Source organism: Schistocerca piceifrons, chromosome 10 (genome assembly GCF_021461385.2).
Source record: "Schistocerca piceifrons isolate TAMUIC-IGC-003096 chromosome 10, iqSchPice1.1, whole genome shotgun sequence".
Classification (NCBI taxonomy): domain Eukaryota; kingdom Metazoa; phylum Arthropoda; class Insecta; order Orthoptera; family Acrididae; genus Schistocerca; species Schistocerca piceifrons.
Genome location: NC_060147.1, coordinates 31,936,276 through 31,960,661, shown reverse-complemented (window position 1 = coordinate 31,960,661; position 24,386 = coordinate 31,936,276). Strand labels below are relative to the sequence as shown.

Sequence of the window (24,386 nt, the reverse complement as noted above, 5' to 3'; positions counted from 1 at the left end):
CGTGCTCCTGCCGCTAGATGGCAAGCACGTCGTGCCATGTGCCAAATGTATCTTGTAGTATCTGCATTTGCTCACAGATGGCAATGTAGCCAATTCAAGCAGTTCAGGTCGGAAAGAGCGCTCGTTTACGAAGTCCGTAAGTATCATTGTTCAATTTTTTGCCTTGAGAACTTGGGAATATATCGTGAAATTAATTGATTTTCGTCTATATCAACGCTTCTTGCGCCGTTAGATTTTAAAATAATGAGCAGGAATTTACTAGGTTTATTTTTAGTGCATCAACATGACGACTTTTCAGAACTTTATTTCATAAGGAATCAGAAAAAGCTTTTTGAAGCGTTTTGGGGAAAGGCGATTTCTCTGCCTGAGTCATCTATAGGGGGGGGGGGGGGGGGGCAGGTCATACTTAGTCTCAGGAAACAAGGACTCGAGACAACATACAGCACATCTAATTAAATAAAACAGTAAACCAGTGAAAAACTGCTTTTAATAAACATTTTAAATACAAGAATGCACTTGTACAGTGTGAGAAAACATGCAGCCTTTCTTATTAAATAAAACAGTAAACTAGTAAAAAACTGCAAATATCTTCGGGGGGGGGGGGGGGCAGCTGCCCCCCCCTGCCCCTCACTGGGTACGACCATGCCTATGATCCTAAAACAGAGCTTCAGTTTCTAATTGTACGTGTAGATATGTCGGTATTAATATGGTGTCAAATTTTCTATCAATTCTTAACGAATTTAATGTTATAAAAACAGAATTGTCCACACTCTCCTTGCCATGGTATTCGTGAATGATACGAGAAACACCCTATAACATCAAATTTCTGTTCTTTTAAACAGGATTTTTGTTCTTATTACGGAAGTTTATTCGCTCAGATCGCGCAAAAATACACAATTAATTCTTATTTCAGCGAAATTAAATCGTCATCTTAAGATCATTTGTATACAAAAAATTTACAGGGCTAATCCATTTCGCCAACTGCTCACACTGATTGGACACAGCTGTAATATACATAAAACTACATTTACGTAACGACATTCGATACTACCGTCTCTCGTCATACTATAACAGCCGTCCAGAAAGTTCACAAGTTGGAAATAAAATTCATAAGACGTGTATAAAATGTTTTCCTGTTGTACCCTTGTTGACATCTAATACGAAACTGTAATGAGGCAGTCAACGAAACGCATCATGTTTTGAGGCGCCACCGGCCGAACAGAAGCGTCCGATTCCACACGTCTGCTTTCACCCATGACGTCATCGTGGCGGAAACGCCTATTCTAGCGTATACTAAATGGCGACTATGGCGTCACTATACACACACTCTAACAAACTCGTACAAAAATAAAAATGACGCAATAACGTCTCACTTCAAAAATAAAATGAAACTAACAGGGCAACTGCGGGAATTTGGGGGTTTAGGGCGGGGACAAGCTAAATATATAACAATTAAAAAAACCGCACCATCCCAAAACAAATAACATAAAAAAAATCAAATTGGAATATACCACGACACCGACGAAATCGCGGGAATCAGACATTTCCCTTGCCCTACATAGCTCAATCGCAGCTATCGATACCAAAAACAGAGTTACCACGGCCAAAAAATTGTACTCGAATATTTTTCTTGACATATATAGCTCAATGCTTACTACTCCGAATAGTGGAATCAAACATTTCGCTTGACCTTTAGCTCAACCACAGCTATCGATACCAAAAAATCAACACCAGCAGCTCTGACAAGTGGAACCAAGACTCCAGCAACTCACAAACACAAATACTTCCATATTCACCCCATCAATTAAAACACAACCAATCTACCATAAATATACAACAGACAAAATATACAACAGACAAAACATGACAATTACTATAGAATAAAACCAAAACAAGAATCACTTACCAACAAAAGCCTCTGGCAATTCCACTTAGGTTGGCCACCACACACACACACACACACACACACACACACACACACACACACACACACACACACACACAAAGAAAAAAAGAAACCTCAACTCACCATCTTCGACGTATACACCTTTCGCACAACCCTTAAAAAAAAAATCTCAGGGATGCTTTTCCGCCAACAGTACTGATCTAAATTCTAAATGAGAGGTTGCAGATAGGAAGACTGCAACTTACCTCTCCCTGTAACTGATTTACTTACCCCCTAAAACACCTCTTCATGTTAAATAGAAGCGCTAGCATCATCAGTTTTAAAACATATACTGTGGTTAACTACGACATGATTATAATTCTTTTTCTCCAAAACTCTATAAGACGAAAATGCATCAGAAATTACAGTAATATACTTCTTAACATACTCCTCAATCAGTCCCAATAGTTTCCTTTTGCTACAACCCTGCATAACCCTAAAAACACAATCGGCAAACTCCGCACCCCAAAATAACATCCCTCCATGCCTGCAAACCAATCAGAGAACTGTCCCTGCCATACTCCCTCTTACCAAACTGCGATTCATCAATTCCAACCACAACCCCTGGCCCACCCTACTTCCCCCTATATTTTACATACTCCGAACAAACCTTTTGACAAAAAGAAAACCAATCCAAAACAATTCTTTCACTGACACCAGTCTTATCTGCACAAAAACGTGTAGAGGACCTATAACAAAAATAATAAGTAAACAAGACAATCTCCCTCATCGCCAACCTAGAGTTCTTGAACCAGATGCCACGTCTTATCGAGCGACAGATATTGTCGCGCTGACAACACCACAAATACCTGTCCCTGATCTGAACCAAAAGAACTTTCATAAACCTAATGTTGCTGTCACAGATGTGACACCTAACATATTCAGCAATAAGACCACACACCTGCAGGAACTGTATGACAGACATCATATCATCACCCATTGCAGATCATAATGATACACTCATAAGCTTCACTGAAATATCCATACCTAAAAAAAAGCAAGAAAAAAATTAGTCTTCTTTCCACTCTACAAACACCAAACTAAACAGACCTAACAAAAATGTCAAACACCTAAACAAAAAAAGAAAGAAAAAAAAAACATAACAACTTACTGAAAACAAAGAAGACACTCCCACAACCCACATTACTGCACCAACTACCCAAACTCAAAACCACATTAGCACAATGACAACCAAAACTCAAATGAATTAAATGCCACATGTTAAACGCAGTACATCAACATCCACCATTAGACGACACTACCAAATGCAACAACACGACATCTACAAACACAACCAACTCAAAAACTCTGTGCTATAGTGACGTCACTCACCACAGCATCATTACATCATGGGTCAAAGCAGACAGGTGGCATCAGACACTTCTGCTTTTACAAGCTAAGATTATGTCTTCAAAATACAATGTTAAGAATTTTATATTTTTTTGTATATAAAAATCCATAAAATTAAAAGGATTATGTCCTGATTTTCCAAATACACTACTGGCCATCAAAATTGCTACGAAGATGATGTACTACAGACGCGAAATTTAACTGACAGGAAGAAGATGTTGTGATACGCAAATGATTAACTTTTCAGACCATTCACACAAGGTTGGCGCCGGTGGCGACACCTACAACATGCTGACATGAGGAAAGTTTCCAACCGATTTCTCATACACACACAGCAGTTGACCGCCATTGCCTGGTGAAAAGTTATTGTGATGCCTCGTGTAAGGAGGAGAAATGCGTACCATCATGTTTCCGACTTTGATAAAGGTCGGATTGTAGCCTATCGCGATTGCGGTTTATCATATCACAACATTGCTGCTCGCTTTTGTTGAGATCCAATGACTGTTAGCAGATTATGGAATCAGTGGGTTCAGGAGGGTAATACAGAACGCCGTGTTGGATACCAACAGCCTCATATCACTAGCAATCGACATGACAGGCATCTTATCCATACGGCTGTAATGGATCGGGCAGCCACGTCTCGATTCCTGTGTCAACATATGGGGACGTTTGCAAGACAACAACCATCTGCACGAACAGTTCGTCGATATTTGCAGCAGCATGGACTATCAGCTCGGAGACGTGGCTGCGGTTACCTTTGACGCTGCATCACAGACAGGAGCGCCTGCGATAGTGTACTCACCAATGAGCCTGGGTGCACGAATAACAAAACATCATTTTTTTAGGATGAATCCAGGTTCTGTTTACAGCATCATGATAGTTGCATCCATGTTTGGCAACATCGGGGTGAACGCACATTGGAAGCGTGTATTTGTCATCGCCATAGTGGTGTATCACCCGGCGTGATGGTATGTGGTGCCACTGGTTACACGTCTGGCTCACCTCTTGTTTCCATTGACGGCACTTTGAACAGTGGACGTTACATTACAGATGTGTTGTGACCCGTGGCTCTACCCTTCATTCGATCCCTGCGAAACCCTACATTTCAGCAGGATAATGCACAACCGCATGTTGCAGGTCCTGTACAGGCCTTTCTGGATACAGAAAATGTTTGACTGCTGCCCTGGCCAGCACATTCTCCAGCTCTTTCATCAACTGAAAACGTCTGGTCGATGGTGGCCGAGCAACTGGATCGTCACAATACGCCAGTCACTACTCTGGATGAACTGTGGTATCGTGTTGAAGCTGCATGGGCAGCTGTACCTGTACACACCATCCAAGCTCTATTTGACACAATGCCTAGTCATATCAAGGCCGTTATTACGGCCAGAGGTGGTTTTTCTGGGTACTGATTTCTCAGGATCTATGCACCCAATTGTGTGAAAATGCAATCACATGTCAATTCTAGTATAATATATTTGTCCAATGAATACCCGTTTATCATCTGCTTTTCTTCTTGGTGTAGAAATGTTAATGGCCAGTAGTGTATATACATCAAGAACTCATTACAAAGATATTATTATTACTGTGTCTTGTTCACTGATCAGCCAGAACGTGACCGTTGACATACTACCAATATAACCCTGTCCAGGTGATACCAGCATTACCTAGTGAGGAATGACTGATAGTCAGACACATGCACGGGGCATGTAGTAAGAGTGAGTGTGCTGTCTGTGTGTAGAATGGGGAAGGAGCACTGTCTGTTTTATTTCGATCAAGGGAAGATTGTGATGGCCCGGAGGCTCGGCACGAGCATTTCGGAAACCGCGTGACTTGTCAGGTATTTGAGAAGTGCTGTGGCGTCTCCAACATGTGGCTAAACCAAGGTGAAACCACGTCCAGATGTCACTACAGGTGTCGGATGTTGTAGACTAGCCAGTTAAAATGGGGCAGACGGTGGTGGAACTAACATCAGACTTTAATGCTGGGCAGAGTACAAGTGTGTCTGAACATGCAGTGAACCAAACACTCCCAATGATGGGCCGCCGTAGCTGACAACCCGTGCAGATACCAATGTTAATACGGCATCGGCAACTACAACTGAAATGGGCACTTGACCATCGGCTCTGGATGGTGGTGCAGTGGCAGAGCATTGAATGCTCTGATGAATCCCAATATGTTTCTCATGCTGAAGGGAGTATGTGAATCCATCGTTTTTGAGGTGAACAGCACCTTGACACCCGTACTGTGGGACGGAGACAAGCTGGCAGTGGCTCCATTATGCTCTGGGGAGCATTCGCGTGAACATCCTCGGGACCAATGGGAGCTCGTGCACGGCACTGTGACGGCCAAGGAGTACCGTACACTACTAGCAGACCAAGTACACCCTTTTATGATGATCATGTTTCCCAACAACAGTGGCATTTTTCAAAAAGATAATGCACTATTTCGGAAGCTGCAAGATGTATGAGACAGGCAAAATACCCTCAGACTTCAAGAAGAATATAATAATTAAAATCCCAAAGAAAGCAGGTGTTGACAGATGTGAAAATTAGCAGACTATCAGTTTAATAAGTCACAGCTGCAAAATACTAACGCGAATTCTATACAGACAAATGGAAACAATGGTAGAAGCTGACCTCTGGGAAGATCAGTTTGGATTCCGTAGAAATGTTGGAACACGTGAGGCAATACTGACCTTACGACTTATCTTAGAAGAAAGATTAAGGGAAGGCAAACCTACGTTTCTAGCATTTGTAGATTTAGAGAAAGCTTTTGACAATGTTGACTGGAATACTCTCTTTCAAATTCTAAAGGTGGCAGGGGTAAAATACAGGAAGCAAAAGTCTATTTACAATTTGTACAGAAACCAGATGGCAGTTATAAGACTTGAGGGGCATGAAAGGGAAGCAGTGGTTGGGAAGGGAGTGAGACAGGGTTGTAGCCTCTCCCCAATGTTATTCAATCTGTATATTGAGCAAGCAGTAAAGTAAACAAAAGAAAAATTCGGAGTAGGTATTAAAATCCATAGAGAAGAAATAAAAACTCTGAGGTTCGCCGATGACATTGTAATTCTGTCAGAGACAGCAAAGGACTTGGAAAAGCAGTTGAACGGAATGGATAGCGTCTTGAAAGGAGGATATAAGATGAACATCAACAAAAGCAAAACGATGATAATGGAATGTAGCCAAATTAAGTCGGGTGATGCTGAGGGAATTAGATTAGGAAATGAGACACTTAAAGTAGTAAAGGTGTTTTGCTATTTGGGGAGCAAAATAACTGGTGATGGTCGAAGCAGAGAGGATATAAAATGTAGACTGGCAATGGGAAGGAAAGCGTTTCAGAAGAAGAGAAATTTGTTAACATCGAGTATAGATTTAAGTGTCAGGAAGTTGTTTCTGAAAGTATTTGTGTGGAGAGTAGCCATGTATGGAAGTGAAACATGGACGATAAGTAGTTTGGACAAGAAGAGAATAGAAGCTTTCGAAATGTGGTGCTACAGAAGAATGCTGAAGATTAGGTGGGTAGATCACGTAACTAATGAGGAGGTATTGAATAGAATTTGGGAGAAGAGGAGTTTGTGGCACAACTTGACAAAAAGAAGGGACCGGTTGGTAGGACATGTTTTGAGGCATCAAGGGATCACCAATTTAGTACTGGAGGGCAGCGGGGAGGGTAAAAATCGTAGAGGGAGACCAAGAGATGAATACACTAAGCAGATTCAGAAGGATGTAGGTTGCAGTAAGTACTGGGAGATGAGGAAGCTTGCACAGGATAGAGTAGCATGGAGAGCTGCATCAAACCAGTCTCAGGACTGAAGACGACAACAACAACACAATGCACCATGTCACTAGGCCAGTATTGCGACACAGTGGTTTTAAAAACACTGTGGCAAGTTCCAGTGGATGTGCTGTCCCTCCAACTTGCCAAATCTGAGCCCGATTGAACACATCTGGGACTTGATTGAACGTGGCGTCACAGTTCATCATCCCCCTCCCTAGAATTCATGGGAATTAGGTGACTTGTGTGTGCAGATGTGGTGCCAACTCCCTCTAGTAACTTACCAAGGCCTCATTGCTTCCATACAATGATGCATCAGTGCTATTATCCTTGCCAAAGGATAGGTGGGTAATATTCTGGTTGATAAGTATTATGGGCATTGTTACCAGATACAGAAAGTGGTATGTTATTATGGTTACCATAATAAATTCTTGGTATATAGAGATTAAAGATATAAAAAGGAGTTGGTGATTTTGCTACTGGTGAGAATAGTCTTTCGTATAATAATGTATCTTAAATGACCAGCGAATGGGTGCTGCGTATATAGAAGTCTAGGTTATGGTCCAATGTATTAATGCTCTTCAAAATGGAAATCATTTCCCAAATCGTGTTGCATAAAATTTGAATAAAAGACAATCATGCCTGGTAGCAGTAAATTGTTTTCATTTGCAGGCTTACCCAAAACCACTTATAATGGACAAAATCAGATTAAGTCTGTTATCTGGGTCATGGTCTAGGGTGCAGTAAGTGTTCAATATTGACCCATTGCACAAAATTTTCAGACAAAACTTTGCCTTTGAACAAAAACAGAGGGAGAAGGGCTGCAAGGTGGAACCATAAAAACACCATAAGTGACCTGTCATTATCTATAAAACACCCTGGTGAGCTCCATTTAAATCTGCTGCAGCACCTGCAGGTTACATTATGGTACCAGATATCAGATGCATTAATACTAATAAAAGTACCAACATCATAGAACATGTCAAGTCAAAAGAGTCACAAATGGTGTGACTGTTTCGCAAAGTTTAGTATCTTAACCTCATATGATGTGGTAACAGAAAAGCACTCCACTGAATACAGCATATTTAGAGGTCTAGGTTTTACATAACAGAACAACTCTTCATAAGCGAGTGTGAAGTTCTACTGTGGGTGTATGTAACAATCCTTATTGTAAGTACAATTACCACTAGCTTAACTTTCCCAACGAGGGACAGTGTTTGTATTATCTCCTCTCAATATTATAAAGCTTAGTTAGAATTACTTAGTATGTATAATTACTGAAAGACTGCATTACAAATTCATCTAGACTGCAAACCAGATATCTCTTACATCAAGCTGTGTTATATGATATTTGGCACAATGACTAAGTTGAAAATGCTATAGCCACACTGTCTCAGCTCTCAGACTGTGTGTGTGTGTGTGTGTGTGTGTGTGTGTGTGTGTGTGTGTGTGTGTGTGTCTACTGCTGACAAAGGCCTTAATGGCTGAAAGCTTTAATTGTGTGAATCTTTTTGTTATGACTATCGCGACTCAGCACCTCTGCTATATGGTGAGTAGCAACTGTCCTTCTCTGGTATTGTTACATTCCATCCTGGATTTTCCATTATATATTTTTTACCTATATGTATTTGGAAAACTTTATAATAAAATATAAAACTCTTTACATTGTAATTTGCTGGTATAATCTTATGTTGTAAAAAACTGATGCCATCTGGTGGTGCCTCAATACATGATGTATTCTACTGATTCCCTCATAAGTTTCCTGTTAGATGTCAACAAGGACACAACACACAAACATTTTATGTAGTTCTTATGTTTTTAATTTGTAACTATTGTGCACTGTTTGCACAGCTATTCTGTTATTGTATGACAAGAGACACAACTATAGGATGTTGCCTCTGTAAGGTGCATTTACTATGAATTTGTATGCATTTTATGTTGGTTTGACATTGGAATTTTCCGTAATTGTATCTTTATAGTTGTGTCCAATTAATGTGAAGTTGACAAAATGGATTGGCCCAGTAATACTTTTTTTCTATGCATATGATCTGGAGATGTCAGTTTAAATTAACTGAAACTAGTAATCATTGGGTGCTTTTGTGTGATCTGGGTGAATAAACTTTTGTAACAAGAAAAAAATCATGTTTAAATTCTGAAATGGCATCCAATACAGCTGACAATGTCAGATAATCATCATTCTATTGTTCTATTGTTCTATTGTCACGATAGTTGTGCAAAATGTATATTAACCCTCCCTTTATCAAGGAGGGATGTTGGGGACAGTACTTTATGTTGACCTTTTCAAAATATTGTAATCCAGTCAGTTCCTTTCTATTTTAAAATTTTGAAAAAGAAACTATTAGTAAAAATTTAATTTCTATATATTTTGCTCTCTTTCAGTTTCAAATGTAGTATGGAGTAACTCAGTGGGTCAAAGTTCTATCTTTAAGTGGCAGAAGAAAGCAGTTACATCTATATTACTCATAGCTTTAGCACCAAAAAAACACTTTAAAGAGCCCAAGGTAGTGACACTTGCCTAATGTATATCTAAAATTGTCTAATATATGCCAAAGAAAAAAGGAATTTTAACCTAAGAGCCCAAGTGCAAGTACGTAATACTGGAAATAATAGTAACCTAGATCTTTTGTGCTCAAGACTGACATGAACACTTAAGAGGCAATAAGTACCTATGCTTGAAATTCTATAACAAACGCCCAAGGACAGTGAGTGATGTACCCATGAATAGCTTTAAGCATAACATAGAAGTCTGGTTCTAATGTACACTGTTCTACTCACTTGATTAGTTTCTAAATAGTGAAACACTGTAAATGGGCAGTAAGCTGCTAATAACTACATTATGAACTCTGCCTATATGTTTGTGACAGTAATGTATAAGCATTTACACTTTTTTTCTACATGGTACTTAAGTTAAAACATAGTTATGTGTGATACTATTGTATATGTTATTAACATAATGTATTATTAATGGTGTGTAGTACCATTGTATGTATGATCACTGTATGTGTCTATCATATTCAATGTATGTCTACTTGTCCTGCACATGCATATTTAAGTAATTAGTGTTGCGGTGTTTTATATATTGAACACAATGGTCAAGACAATTGCACGGAAAACATACTGAAAGACAAATAGTGATTCTCTTCTATAATAAAAAATCTGAAGTTACATTGTTGTTGTTGTGGCCTTCAGTCCAGAGACTGGTTTGATGCAACTCTCCATGCTACTCTATCCTGTTCAAGCTTCTTCATCTCCAAGTATCTACTGCAACCTACATCCTTCTGAATCTGCTCACTGTATTCATCTCTTGGTCTCCTTCTGTGATTTTTACCCTCCACGCTACCCTCCAATACTTAATTGGTGATCCCTTGATGCCTCAGAACATGTGCTACCAACCGATCCCTTCGTCTAGTTAAGTTGTGCCACAAATTCCTATTCCCCACCAATTTTATTCAGTGCCTCTTCATTAGTTACATGATCTACCCATCTAATCTTCAGCATTCTTCTGTGGCACCACATTTCGAAAGCTTCTATTCTCTTCTTGTCTAAACTATTTATCATCAATGTTTCACTTCCATACATATACTTTCAGAAAAGAGTTCCTGACACTTAAATCTGTACTCGATGTTAACAAATTTCTCTTCTTTTTCAGAAACGCTTACCTTGCCATTGCCAGTCTACATTTTATATCCTCTCTACTTTGACCATCATCAGTTATTTCGCTCCTCAAATAGCAAAACTCCTTTACTACTTTAAGTGTCTCATTTCCTAATCTAATTCCCTCACCATCACCCGATTTAATTCAACTACATTCCATTATTCTTATTTTGCCTTCGCTGATGTTCATCCATCTTATATCCTCCTTTCAAGACACTGTCCACTCTGTTCAACTGCTTTTCCAGGCCCTTTGCTGTCTCTGACAGAATTACAATGTAATTGGCAAACCTCAAAGTTTTTATTTCTTCTTCATGGATTTTTCTTTTGTTCCCTTTACTGCTTGCTCAATAAACAGATTGACTAGCATTGTGGATAGGCTACAACCCTGTCTCACTCCCTTCCCTTTCATGTCCCTTGACTCTTGTAACTCCCATATGGTTTCTGTACAAATTGTAAATAGCCTTTCCCTGTATTTGACCCCTGGCATATTCAGAATTTGAAAGAAAGTATTTCAGTCAACATTGTCAAAAGCTTTCTACAAATGCTAGAAATGTAGGTTTGCCTTTCCTTATCTATCTTCTAAGATAAGCCATACGGTCAGTATTGCCTCACGTGTTCCAATACTTCTACAGAATCCAAACTGATCTTCCCCGAGGTCGGCTTCACCAGTTTTTCCATTCGTCTGTAAAGAATTTGTGTTAGTATTTTGCAGGCGAAATGATAGCTCGGTAATCTTCACACCTGTCAACACCTGCTTTCTTTGGGATTGGAATTATTATATTTTTTCTTGAAGTCTGAGGGTATTTCACCTGTCTCATACATCTTGCTCACCAGATGGCAGAGTTTTGTCCGGGCTAGCTCTCCCAAAGCTATCAGTAATTCTAATGGAATGTTGTCTGCTCCCAGGGCCTTGTTTCAACTTAGGTCTTTCAGTGCTCTGTCAAATTCTTCACATGGTATCATATCTCCTATTTCATCTTCATCTACATCCCCGTCCATTTCCATAATATTACCCTCAAGTACATTGCCCTTGTATAGACCCTCTATATACTCCTTCCACCTTTCTGCTTTCCCTTTTTGCTTAGAATGGTTTTCCATCTGAGCTCTTGATATTCATACAAGTGGTACTCTTTTCTCCAAAAGTCTCTCTAATTTTCCTGTAATCAGTATATATCGTACCCCTAGCAATATATGCCTCTACATCCTTACATCTGTCCTCTAGCCGTCCCTGCTTAGCCATTTTGCACTTCCTGTCAATCTTATTTTTGAGATGTTTGTATTCCTTTTTGCCTGCTTCATTTACTGCAGTTTCATATTTTCTCCTTTCATCAATTAAATTCAATATTTCTTCTGTTGCCCAAGGATTTCTACTAGCCCTCATCTTTTTACCTACTTGATCCTCTGCTGCCTCCGCTATTTCGTCTCTCAAAGCTAAGCATTCTTTTTCTACTGTATTTCTTTCCTCTGTTCTTCTCAATCATTCCCCAATGCTGTCTCTGAAACTCCCTACAACCTCCAGTGCTTTCAGTTTATCCAGGTCTCATCTCCTTAAATTTCTTTCTTCAGTTTTAATCTACAGTTCAGAACCAATAGATTGTGGTCAGAGTCCACATCTGCCCCTGGAAATGTCTTACAATTTAAAACCTGGTTCCTAAACCTCTGTCTTCCCATTATACAATCTATCTGACACCTTCCGGTATCTCCAGGCCTCTTCCATGTATACAACCTTCTTTCATGATTCTTAAACCAAGTGTTAGCTATGAGTGAGTTATGCTCTGTGCAAAGTACTACCAGGCGGATTCCTCTTTCATTTCTTACCCCCATTCCCTATTCGCCTACTATTTTTCTTCTCTTTTCTTTTCTACTACTGAATTCCAGTCCCACATGACTATTAAACTGTCATCTCCCTTCACTATTTGAATAATTTCTTTTATCTCATCATACATTTCTTCAATCTCTTACTACCAAGAGGTTCTGCATCGCCTTTGTAAAGCAGTGAGATGAAAGTTGCCGGACTTATGGGCAGCAGGCAGTTGGCAACTCCTCAATAGAGTGCCTGCTTGTCATTCTCAATTAAGTCAGAGTTTTATGACCAAATAAAACATGACTGTGGCTTGTCAGCCTCCCTATTCCCCTGACCTAGCACCGAGTGACTTCTGGCTTTCCCCTAAACTGAAAGAGACTCAGAAAGGGACCAAATTTCAGAACAGGGGAGACATTATGCAGAATTCGATGGAATAGCTGCGCTCCATACCAAAAGAGGCTTTCCGTGATGCTTCCAACAATGGCAGCAGTGTTAGGAGAGATGTGCAGAAGCTGAAGTGGCCTACTCTGAAGGTGATTAATGTCAAACAACTGCATACAAATAAAGACTTATTTCATAAATAAAAGTCTGATAGTTTTCGGACAGCCTTCTGTATAAGCACATCAATCTATATAAACTTATCAGTCTATATAGTACCATTGCATTGCAACACAAAGATTAGGAAGACCGTATCATTTACAGATTGAACAATTTGTGTAGTCACAGTATGGAAAAATATTAAATACTGCCTGATTGATGATGATGGGAACACTGCCACCAACGATGATGACTTTGAAGATTGAAAATAAAATAATGTACAACCTTCTCTTGATTGCATCATTACTTAAAAAATGTGCCTTAGGGTTAAAAAACTATGATGGGCCAGAGAAGAGAAAATAAGTGTTTCTTCACTAAATCTGGAAAGAATCACACATTTACTTGGGCTGCAAATTCTCTAGATTTTACCCCTGCCATTGTATTGTCACAAACTGTGAAGTTCAATACTTATTTTCCTGTGTCAGCCGCACATGGTAACTAAATGAAACATTTTATTTGTAATTTTATTATAATCTGTTTAGCATAAGGACTGATTTCTTATGTAATATTATCTGTTTCACGTTCACCTGGCTAGATGACAGCTGAACAATGTCCATCCAAAGCAACCTGTGGTCCACACACAGAACTGACCATTAGACAACTGCACAGTGTTAGTCTGTGGTGTCAAGGAGACTGGCATCGGCTGACTGGGTCATTGGCAGAAATTATTACAACAATGAAAAATTAAGAAAGACTTCTATAAATGAAATGCAAAACTGTCAGGTGGCTTGAGTCATAACTCAGTTTACTTCGAAATAGCGTTTGTAACTCAACGCTGTACAAGTTTATGTATTATGTGTTTTATGACAATACAGTTATCGCACACACTGTGTAGCACTAAGAGGTTTGATTTTACTGTGCCAGCAACATATCAGGGTATGTAAGTGTTGGCTTAACCAAAAGTCTCAACACCTCCTCTGCTTTAAATGCTCACGGAGAACTTGGCAAGGAGAGCTAAATAATTCTGAAAGTTCATTAAAGTGAAACAGTACAGAATTATACACGCTTATTTTGACACATCTGTACAGGCAACATCATCTCTGACTTAAAAAATCTCTGAGAAATTATCATACACTGTAGTGTAAACTGAGATTATCTAAGATGCAATATTGAATGAATATTTTTACTTTACCTACACTAATAGTACATTAGCTGAAAATAATGATTGTTTTTAAAATCTATCGGCAAAAATTTGTGGTTTTTGCATGCGTAAAGCAATGAAGTCATCTTGTGGAGTGTAAGCATTGCTGAATTCACAAGGTGAGAACCATTAAACACTGATTATGACAAGAAGACAGGGTCGGTTCTTTGATGGACTCTGGAAATTAAAATATTGCAACACCACAGCAAGCATTTAAGAGTATGCCTGACAAATTCTCTGGGTTTTTGTCTCTACGAAAATCTCTGAAGCCAGCTGGAGTAATGGTTTACAGACACTGTTAGCATGTGGGAGGATAATTTATTGGTCCAGTAAGGCTATTTCAGATATAGTTAATAATTCCTTTTTATTTTCATTCCAAATTACATTTTCTACAATGGACAGCTATAATTTGTGGAAAATGAACAAAAGTAGTTGCTGCAGAATTTATTTCAAAACATTTTCCGTGAATTTTTTTCTTGAGGAGGAAGAACCAGTCAGTCATCATACGGCTACTGACAATATTTCATCTTTAAGAGACACATGCCCCTCTCTTCTTACTTGACTTGATAGATCACATTTTGAGAGCAATATTTTCTAATTCTATGACACTTAGGTTTATTTACAATGCGTATCTAACATAAAATATAACAAGTAACACTTCTGCAAAACTCTTGGCTCTTATGAAAGCTATCATTGGAAATTTACAATCCGTTATCATGTACACACATTAAATAAGTGAGCAGAAAATACAATTCACTGTAAATTGACTAATTGATTTTAACTCTAATGTTTTGACTTAGTTATGGTACTTCTTACATTAGGTTGACTGCTGTACGTGCACGGTAACTCGACACTTGACGTGCGTGGTTCTTGCAGTGAATGTAAAGGAAGTGTACACATTGCTCCATTCCCAGCATCACCCACACCAAGTGTCAAGTTACAGTACGAACACACAGCAGACAATGAAAGACAAAAAATAAACAGAATCTCTCAACATTTATTGCAGTAAGTTGTCAAATGAGCAAATCAGGAAAGGACGAAATACAATGTGAACATCCTAGCTAGGGTTCCTTACTACACTAACACAAACAGATAGGGAAAGGGGGGACGGGGGATTATGTCTGAAGTAGGTAGAAAATGTTACATAGAATTCTTCACCATTAATGTTCAATCCAAAAAGTTTCACATTAAAGACAAAAATGTGACATTTTTGCCTAATTTTACTGGAAACAAAAGTAGCACAGCACAATAAAAAAAGTATTTAAACCAACAATACGATTAACAGTCATGCAAGAGAAACAGACTTGAGCTGGCCAGTAAATCGAAGGAGGATACAATCGCACAAAACAATAATTTTTTCTGCGTTACAGATCAACAGCTACTGAAATTTCTTTTTACTGGAAGCTCAGCTTGCCTCAGATAGCTTACTTCTTCCTCAAAATGACAGTCAAAGATTTTTCTACTTATCATCACGCCATAATTTAATCAACAGCACACACATAGATGTTTGCTTATGACTCTTTCGAAGACTATTTCTTCATTAACTCCTAAAATTTTACCATAATACGGCAATGAGGCCGACACATTTAATTTCTGCTGATTATAACACCTAGCACATGTAAATAACACATTTATTAGGAAACAATACGACGGACACACAGAGAGAGGACCTCCGCAAAAATGGCTACGACTTCTGGAGAGTGGCAGCTGCAGCTCACTGCCGCAGCTCTCGTCACGAGTGAGCGGCACCAGCCTCACAGCTCGAACGCCTTTTCAGCGACAGGGCTCAGCTCGTGCCCACTCTTCTTCAACGTAGAAACAATTTTATCCACAGCTGCACAGGAAACATAAATATTTAGACATTATACGAAATGGAAAATTCCTGTAGGCAAAATCTAATAATGGAAAATCTAGGTTACATTAACAACACAATGTATATATGCGGACTGAAACGATGAATGAAAATTTGTACCGTGGTCGGGAGTTGAACCTAGGTCTCTTGCGCACTAGGCATATGTGCTAACCCCTAAGCCACTGTGGCAAGTGGGTTTGCACAATTGCGCTGATTACCCTAAGGGTATACGTGCAGATGAGGAAGAAAAATTCCCAGCTGTTTCCCAGTGAAACACACATTTTTTCCCCAAGTGAAAATCCACTTTTTTCTGGGTGGAAACACACAATGTCCCAAGTGAAAGAACTTTTTTCCGTGTTAAGTGAGAGTATACAATGAGCTGTAAAACTTATCAATCCTTTGAATGAAAAAGGTTTTATACACCAGCACAGGACTTCCCAGCATTTTAGTAAATGAAACATAGAAAAAAAAACAACACATTTTAGAAAGATCTTCAATGCGCGGCAATATGCACACGGCATATTTTCATATTATGAGAGTATAAATACAAATTCCCCAAAATACAACCTGGTAATTTCCAAAGCACTGAAATTGAGATTGCGCTGAGTGATTGCTGCTGTCAGCTAATCATAGCTCATATCATGTGATCTTGCCAGTCAATGACAGCAGATATCCAGAACATAGGGGTAGTCAGCAAATAGCAACTTCACTTAATTAGTGCAAGCAAACAAACAGGAAAAGTTAATACTTTAAATTAATGTACATACAGTATATCTGCAAGAAAAGCTAAGCTTTCACACACAACATTGCTTGTCAAAAATTTTATGCAGTTTTTTTCCGAGGGGGTGGTCAGGCAGGTTACTAAGAGCACAGCTTAAATTGCAGCAGCTGAATAATTCTGACAAGTTCGATTACAAATTTCACTTCAGTACGTGGTACATTTCTTGGGTTACCTGACTGATTATATGTTCTGGCGAGCACTTTGACTTTTCTACAGAAAAGCCAATTACAAGTGAAATTGTTCAAGAACTCAACTTGCACTTTTTTTTGGAAGGATAATTATATTTTTTTTCCATCATTATTGCACAATTTGTAACCTATGAAAGAACTAAAATAAATATGAAAAACTAATCTTGAAGCTTGATCGTTCTTAGTGTGTGTTATCCTTTAAGATATATCAAACACAAATGTTCCAGTAGAATTTTAATAATGGCATAAATGGCCAGTCCTCAAAACTCCACAATTTAAGAAATTCATCACACATTCTCACATGTAACATACAGGGTGGCGTATAAAATGTGTTACCATTTTGTTTTTGAATGTAAACTTTATTGTCAATACAATCTGAAAGGAACATATACAACAATGAAGAGCCGTCCATGGAGATTTGTTCTAACTCGGCACATGCTCAATATGTCCACCATTTCGTTTCGTAACTTCCTTCAAACAAACACTGAAGTTAGTGATTACCCTACGGCACATGTCTTCCGTAATTTCACTGCAAGCTTGAAGAATAAGTCTTCTGAGCTCCATTACATCACGCGGACGTTTCGGGAAAATTTTTTCCTTTAGGTACCCCCAAAGAAAAAAGTCACATGGATTGAGGTCTGGACTACTGGGGGGCCAACTTTGTCCGTCATCGAAGCAACCTGGAAACCTGAGTGAAATGATCCGCATGTCGAAATGCTCATGTAAAAACTCCAACACAGTGTTTGCAGTATGTGGCTTTGCTCCATCTTGCACAAACCACTGTGTGTGGAAGGGCAAGGCAGTAGCAAGGAGCTGTGGAATGAAGCTATTGTGAAGCATGCTCAAATAATGCTCGCTGTTCACAGCTTCTTCAAAGAAAAAGGGTCCAATAAGTTCATGACTGGAAATTGCTGCCCACACTGTAATCCTCGGAGCATAATGTTGTCATTCGTGAAGCACTTGTGGGTTTTCAGTGGCCCAAAAGCGTACATTTTGTTTGTTAATCACACCGTCTAAATGAAAATGCGCTTCATCTGAAAACCAAACATTGTTGAGAGTTTCTTCCCTGTCCTCCGTCCACTGAGCAAACAGTAGTCTCTGGTGCTTGTGTTCTTCAGTGAGCTTCTGTGCACGGGTCATCTTTTATGGGTACATATGGAGGTCACTTTTAAGAATGCATTGAACGGAGCGTCTGGATATTCCCAGTTGCACTGCTGCCTTTCTACACGATTTCCCAGGACTTCTCTGTGCAGCAACTCGTACTGCTTCAATATTCTCCGGCAAACAAATGTAAACAGGTATGACACCACGCTGATTGAAAGCAGCTTGTAATTAGGAAGTACGTCACAATTTTTGTTCTAAAGAATTCAATGCAGTTTGTTTTCAGAAGGCTGCTTGTGTGTGCACTGTGTTTTGTTGTTGTAAATAGCACATCTTCTAAAGTTTTACTTTGCTGTTTCTTTTCTCTCATTTGTGTGTTATTGTTACAGTATCAGTGTGCAGTAGAAGGCTACAGCGAATTCCTTTGTTACAGTATCAGTTTGTTCCAGTCAAAATTACCAAAATTTGACTGAAAACTAAAACAATGAGAAGTTCTCAAAATTCTAAAAAAATCCCATATGGAAAAACCCCGGGATTTTCCCCAATGAAAAAATCCTGGGTTTTTCCCAGATGAAAAAATCCCGGGTTTTTTCTGCATGAAAACATTCCCGGGTTTTCCCCAAGCGTATACACCCTGAGCGCAGCAAGCCTCCCTCATCAAAGCATTGAGGAGAGAAGTCTGCTAGAGTAGTCGGTGCTGTTGTGTAAAGCCACTGTGACAGGGCGACATAGCTGTTAGTGCATCTGCCTAGCGAGCGGGAGACCCAGGTTCACATCCCTGCCTCGGAACATATTTTCGTTCGTTGCGTCAGTCTGGTTATACACATCATAAATGTTTGAGACCTGAAACGGTCTCTGGAACTATATAGTTTTCATTGGAATAACAACAATACAAAAAGGATAAATTGCTACTCACCACAATGAGTGTGTGTGATCATGTTGCTGGGAAATTCCATTAGAATTTCACGAAATTTTTAAACAAAAGCCTAGCTTTCAAAAACAATTGTTTCTTTTTCAGGTAAAGAGGAAATCAGAGAGGAAAATTTTTTTGGGTGGTTATGGAAGGGAGGAGGGGAACCAGGTCTCCCACGACATGCACTGATCAGCGAGAACATTGTGACCACTGGCTTACTATCGACATAAACCTGTCCAGGTGATAGCAGTGTCACCCTACAAGGAATGGCTGCTAATCAGACATATGTGTGGCACACGTAGTATCAGTGAGTGCGCTGTTCGTGCGTAGACTGGGGAAGAGACGTGACCTATCTGAGTTTGAGTGAGGCAAGATTGTGTATAGGCTGGAGGTTCGGCACAGGCATTTCTGAATCAGCACAACTTGTCGGGTGTTCGAGGAGTTCTGTGGTGTCTACAATACGTGGTAAAACCGAGGTGAAACTACATCCAGACTTTGTCAGATTCAGAGGGAGAGGGTGCACCCCTCATTATATATGTCTGTCGCAGTAGGCTGGGCAGACTAGTAAAACAGGACAGGCAGCTAACTGTGGCAAAACTAACATCAGACTTTAATGCTGGCCAGAGTACAAGCGTGTCTGAATACACAGTGCACTGGACACTCCCAATGATGGGCCTATGCAGCGTATGACCTGTGCATGTGCCCATGTTAACACCACGACACTGGCAACTATGGCACTGGACATTGGTGCAGTGGCAGACATTGCACGGTCCCTCCAGCGACCTACCGAGGCCTCACTGCTTCCGTGCCACGACACGTTACCGCTGTTATCTGTGCCGAGAGTGGACACACCAGCTATTAGGTAGCTGGTTATAATGTTCTGACTGATCAGTGTCAGCCTTAAATTTAACAAGCAAGAAAGGAAACCACAGAGAAATGCGGGTAAGTTCAGGAAAAAGAAATAAAATCATCCAGGTTTCCAGAATGGAAGGTAGGAGATGAGGTACTGGCATAAGTGAAGTGTGACAACAGAACCTGCCAGGATGTCACATTCATATTTGCTGATGACACAATAATTCTGTCATCAGAGAAAGACTTGGAAGAGTAGGTGAACGGAATGGGTAGAGTCATGAAAGAGAGATCATATGATGAACATATGAAGTTAAACGAGAGAACTTGAATGTAATTGAATTAACTCATGTGAAGCTGAAGGATTAGACTAGGCAATGAGAAACTAAAAGCAATAGAGGTGTACTCCTGTTTTGGCAGAAAAACAATTGATGATGGCCAAACACGAGATGATATAAAATGTAAACCAGCAACAACAAGGAATGCAAACAATATCAAGTATGTTTAGCAACACAGTTTTCTGACACTAATATTAATGACAAGCTGTTAACTGTGGCTGCGCTCGCGTATCAGTAGTTTTGTTATGAGGAGTGATGGAGAGCAAGTAAGCGACTGTACGTGCAATAACATCAGCTGCCCTCACATGTCTGGCTGTTCGGGTGAGCAAAGCTCGAGATGCATGCCCCGCTCTCCACCCCCCCAAGCTGGGGGCAGGAAGGGAAAGGGGGGGGGGGGGGGGACGGAATATTGAAGATAGAGACCTAGGCTTGTAGGTTCAGAGAGGCATCAGACTACAGAAAAAGAAAAAGAAGAAAACCACAACGAAGACAACCACGACCACCACCACCACCACCACCAACCAACAACAAAGTTCACATTTTATAACTGCTAAAAGGGCCACAAGATTGAACACATTTTTTTAACAACCAGGACCCCACACGAAGTGTTATTAATTCTCGCATTACATGGAATGTCACAACATAGCTAATATTTTGGCTGGTGAGCCTATTTGCAGGATTGTCTCTGTAGTATAGTGAGTAAAATGTAAAAGTAAAATGTACAGGTCCAGGGTTTGACCCCCTACTTAGCTCTAGGCTCTTTTTCTGTCATCCAGCAGTTCTTTTCTCTCTGGCAGTTACTTGTTAATGGCGAGGAACACTATGTTTAAGTATGAAGATGGTATATGTTCTTTTTATTTTTTTTTCCCCGGTGGTGAAATGTCTTGGTGCATAAGACAAGCAGTGCTCTGTTGTTTACAGGATGACCAAATAAAATGTTCCAGAAAGTCCACCAACTGTTGAAGACAGTGAGGAGGCCAATTTGAATATTTAAAATAACAGCAGATTCAGAATATCCTCCATCCACCATTGAGGAATAGGAACACAAATTAAAAACTTTTAAGAATGTCAAGAGTCCACGAGAAGCTAGAATTCCCACTTAAGTTATCAAGGCTGGAGACAAATCCCCGTGCTCCAAATTCCACAAGCTAATTGAGTTAACCCGGGTAAAACAGGCAGTACCAGAAGAATGGAGGGTATCTGTGATATGCCCCACATAAAAAAAACGAAAGATAAATTAGTATGAGACAACTAAAGGGGCACAGCACCACTGGACATTCACTACAAGATTATTTCAAACTTTCTATTAGAATAGTTTTAATCCCTAGCAAAAGAAACAATTGAAGAATACTAAGATGGTTTTCAAACAGTATGATCAACCACAGATCAGATTTTCGTATTAAGTCAGGTCTGTGAAAAAATTGTACACACATCAAAAAAGTTTTGCCTTACCTCGGTTCTGAGAGTTCCGGAACCACTACAGAAAATTGGAATAGACATCAACATAAACATCATTTCCGGCCTTTTTATTGCTCACGAAAATCACACATTGCATGTTGTACCACCATACAGTGAGACCTTCAGAGGTGGTGGTCCAGACTGCTGCACACACACCAGTACCTCTAACACCCAGTAGCACATCCTCTTGCATTGATGCATGCCTGTATTCGTCGTGGCATACTATCCACAAGTTCATCAAGGCACTGTTAGTCCAAATTGTCCCACTCCTCAACGGCAATTTGGCGTAGATCCGTCAGAATGGTTGGTGGGTCACGTCCTCCATAAACAGCCTTTTTCAATCCATCCCAGGCACGTTCGACAGGGTTCGTGTCTGGAGAACATGCTGACCACTCTAGTCAAGCGATGCCTCTATCCTGAAGGAAGTCATTCACAATATGTCCACGATGGGGGCGCGAACTGTCGTCTGTGAAGAGGAACACCTCGCCAGTTTGCTGCTGATATGGTTGCACTATTGGTCAGAGAATAGCATTCACGTATCGTACAGCCGTTACAGTGCCTCTCGTGACCACCAGCTGCGTACGGCAGCTCCACATAATGCCACCCCAGAACAGTAGGGAACTTCCACCATGCTGCACTCACTGGACAGTGTGTCTACGGCATTCAGCCTGACTGGGTTGCCTCCACACACGTCTCCCGACGATTGTCTGGTTGAAGGCATATGTGACACTCATCGGTGAAGAGAACATGACGTCAATCCTGAGCAGACATCACTTTGGTTCACTCTGAGGTGCCTGGCAACTTCCCTTGTTGAAAGCTCTTCCTGGCACAAAGTAACAGTGCAGATGCTATTGAACCATGGTATTGACCATCTAGGCACGGTTGAACTACAGACACCACGAGCCGCGTACCTCCTTCCCAGTGGAATGAGTGGAACTGATTGGCTCTCAGACCCCCTTTGTCTAATAGGCGCTGCTCGTGCATGGCTGTGTACATCTTTGGGAAGGTTTAGTGACATCTCTGAACAGTAAAAGGGACTGTATCTGTGATACAATATCCACAGTCAACGTCTATCTTCAGGAGTTTTGGGAACCGGGGAGATGCAAAACTTTGTTTGATATGTCTACAAATATGGCCAAGAATGACACCTCCCCCTTCGAGAAAGCTTTTGATACTATCTGTAGATGGTAGAATTTGGAATATCAAAAAAAATTGGTTAGACTTGTAGAGGGATACTTGACTGACCCAAAAGCTACGGTTACTAAAGGCAATAAGATGACACAAAGTTTCCAAGTGGAAACAGGATTAAGGCAAGATGGGTCATCACCTGTCCTTTCGATCTGGCACACTAATGTGGGAGTTCAACAGAGAGAGTCTACCAGGTGATCAAGATAATTAAAATATTACCTGTTTGGTACATGCATATAACACTGTCATAGCAACATGCACACAACAAGAACAGAAAACAGGTATTCTGACCATGGAATTAGTGGGATAGAGGTTTGAGCTACAAACTAGTACTGCAAAGACAATATGGAAGAAAGCTCCGTAACTCTGAAGATATAGTAGTGAACTATACTGGGCATAAGCATGAGAAACAGTTTCCGTATCTTGGGTCAATTTTTACTGAAGTAACATAAGCTGAAGTACACATGAAACCAAGACTGCAGGCAAGAAACACATGCTGTTACTTCCTAATTCATGTATTCATTCCTTTAAAATGATAGAGCACAGTAATCAGTTGTCCTTTTCTTCCAGGTTTTATTCGGCAAATTTTATATTTCAGCTAGTGCCTAGTCACACCATTTTTATAGTATTAATGCATGTTCTAATACGTCAGTCCCTGTTGTTTGGCCTTCTGTGACAGAAGCCGAAACAAGTCTTACTTCTGAGAGCAGAACTCAACATTTGGCTGATTGTGACAAAACAAATATTTTTATACAGCCATTTTATTTACAAAAATATGCAATATTTGGGATTTAGTACAACCTTATGGACTCAAAATTTTAACCCTACTAAGAAGTGTTTGTTGCAGTATTAGAATGCCTTATTTTAAAAGCCTAATTCTTCTCAGTGGAAAGACAATTTTCTCTTCTTTCACAATTTTGCATTTTAGGATACGATATTATTCAGATATGTTCTTTTTATCGAAAACAGGAGCCCAAAAATAAGCTATTTAAAAAACTACCAATCTGATAGTTAATCTAAATAGCTTCATTTTTGAATGCATGTCACTATTGTCTGTAATTTTGGTTTTCTATGTTATTATTAAAAATTCAGTTGATATTTTTTTACAATTTTCCAAATAGTTTGCATAAAATTGCACTGTTAGGTGTTAATCTCTGAAAACTTGACATTTGTAAAACTGTGTTCATGTGAACTCAATGAGAGTGGCAGTGTGGTTTCAGTTGCCCTGAGACTGCAGTCGCGCGTGCGTGTGTGTGTGTGTGTGTGTGTGTGTGTGTGTGTGTGTGTGTGTGTGCGTGGTGTTGTTGTTGTTGTTGTTGTTAAAGGCCATTGGCCAAAAGCTTTAAGTATGAAAATCTTTTTGTTGTGCCTGTCTGCAACTCAGCATCTCCGCTGTATGGTGAGTAGCAACATTCCTTCTCATATA

The 24,386-nt window shown here is 39.9% G+C and overlaps 1 protein-coding gene across 1 annotated transcript in view; it reads right to left on the bottom strand.

Annotated features, from left to right (window-relative positions):
• Positions 1-14,637: 14,637 nt before the first annotated feature.
• LOC124718812 overlaps positions 14,638-24,386 on the bottom strand; it is a 128,141-nt gene continuing 118,392 nt past the window's right edge. Inside the window, exon 14 of the mRNA XM_047244431.1 lies at positions 14,638-16,126. Within this exon, the coding sequence (XP_047100387.1) occupies positions 16,047-16,126 (80 nt within the window). The 3' untranslated portion in view covers positions 14,638-16,046. The remainder of the gene's footprint in view (positions 16,127-24,386) is intronic.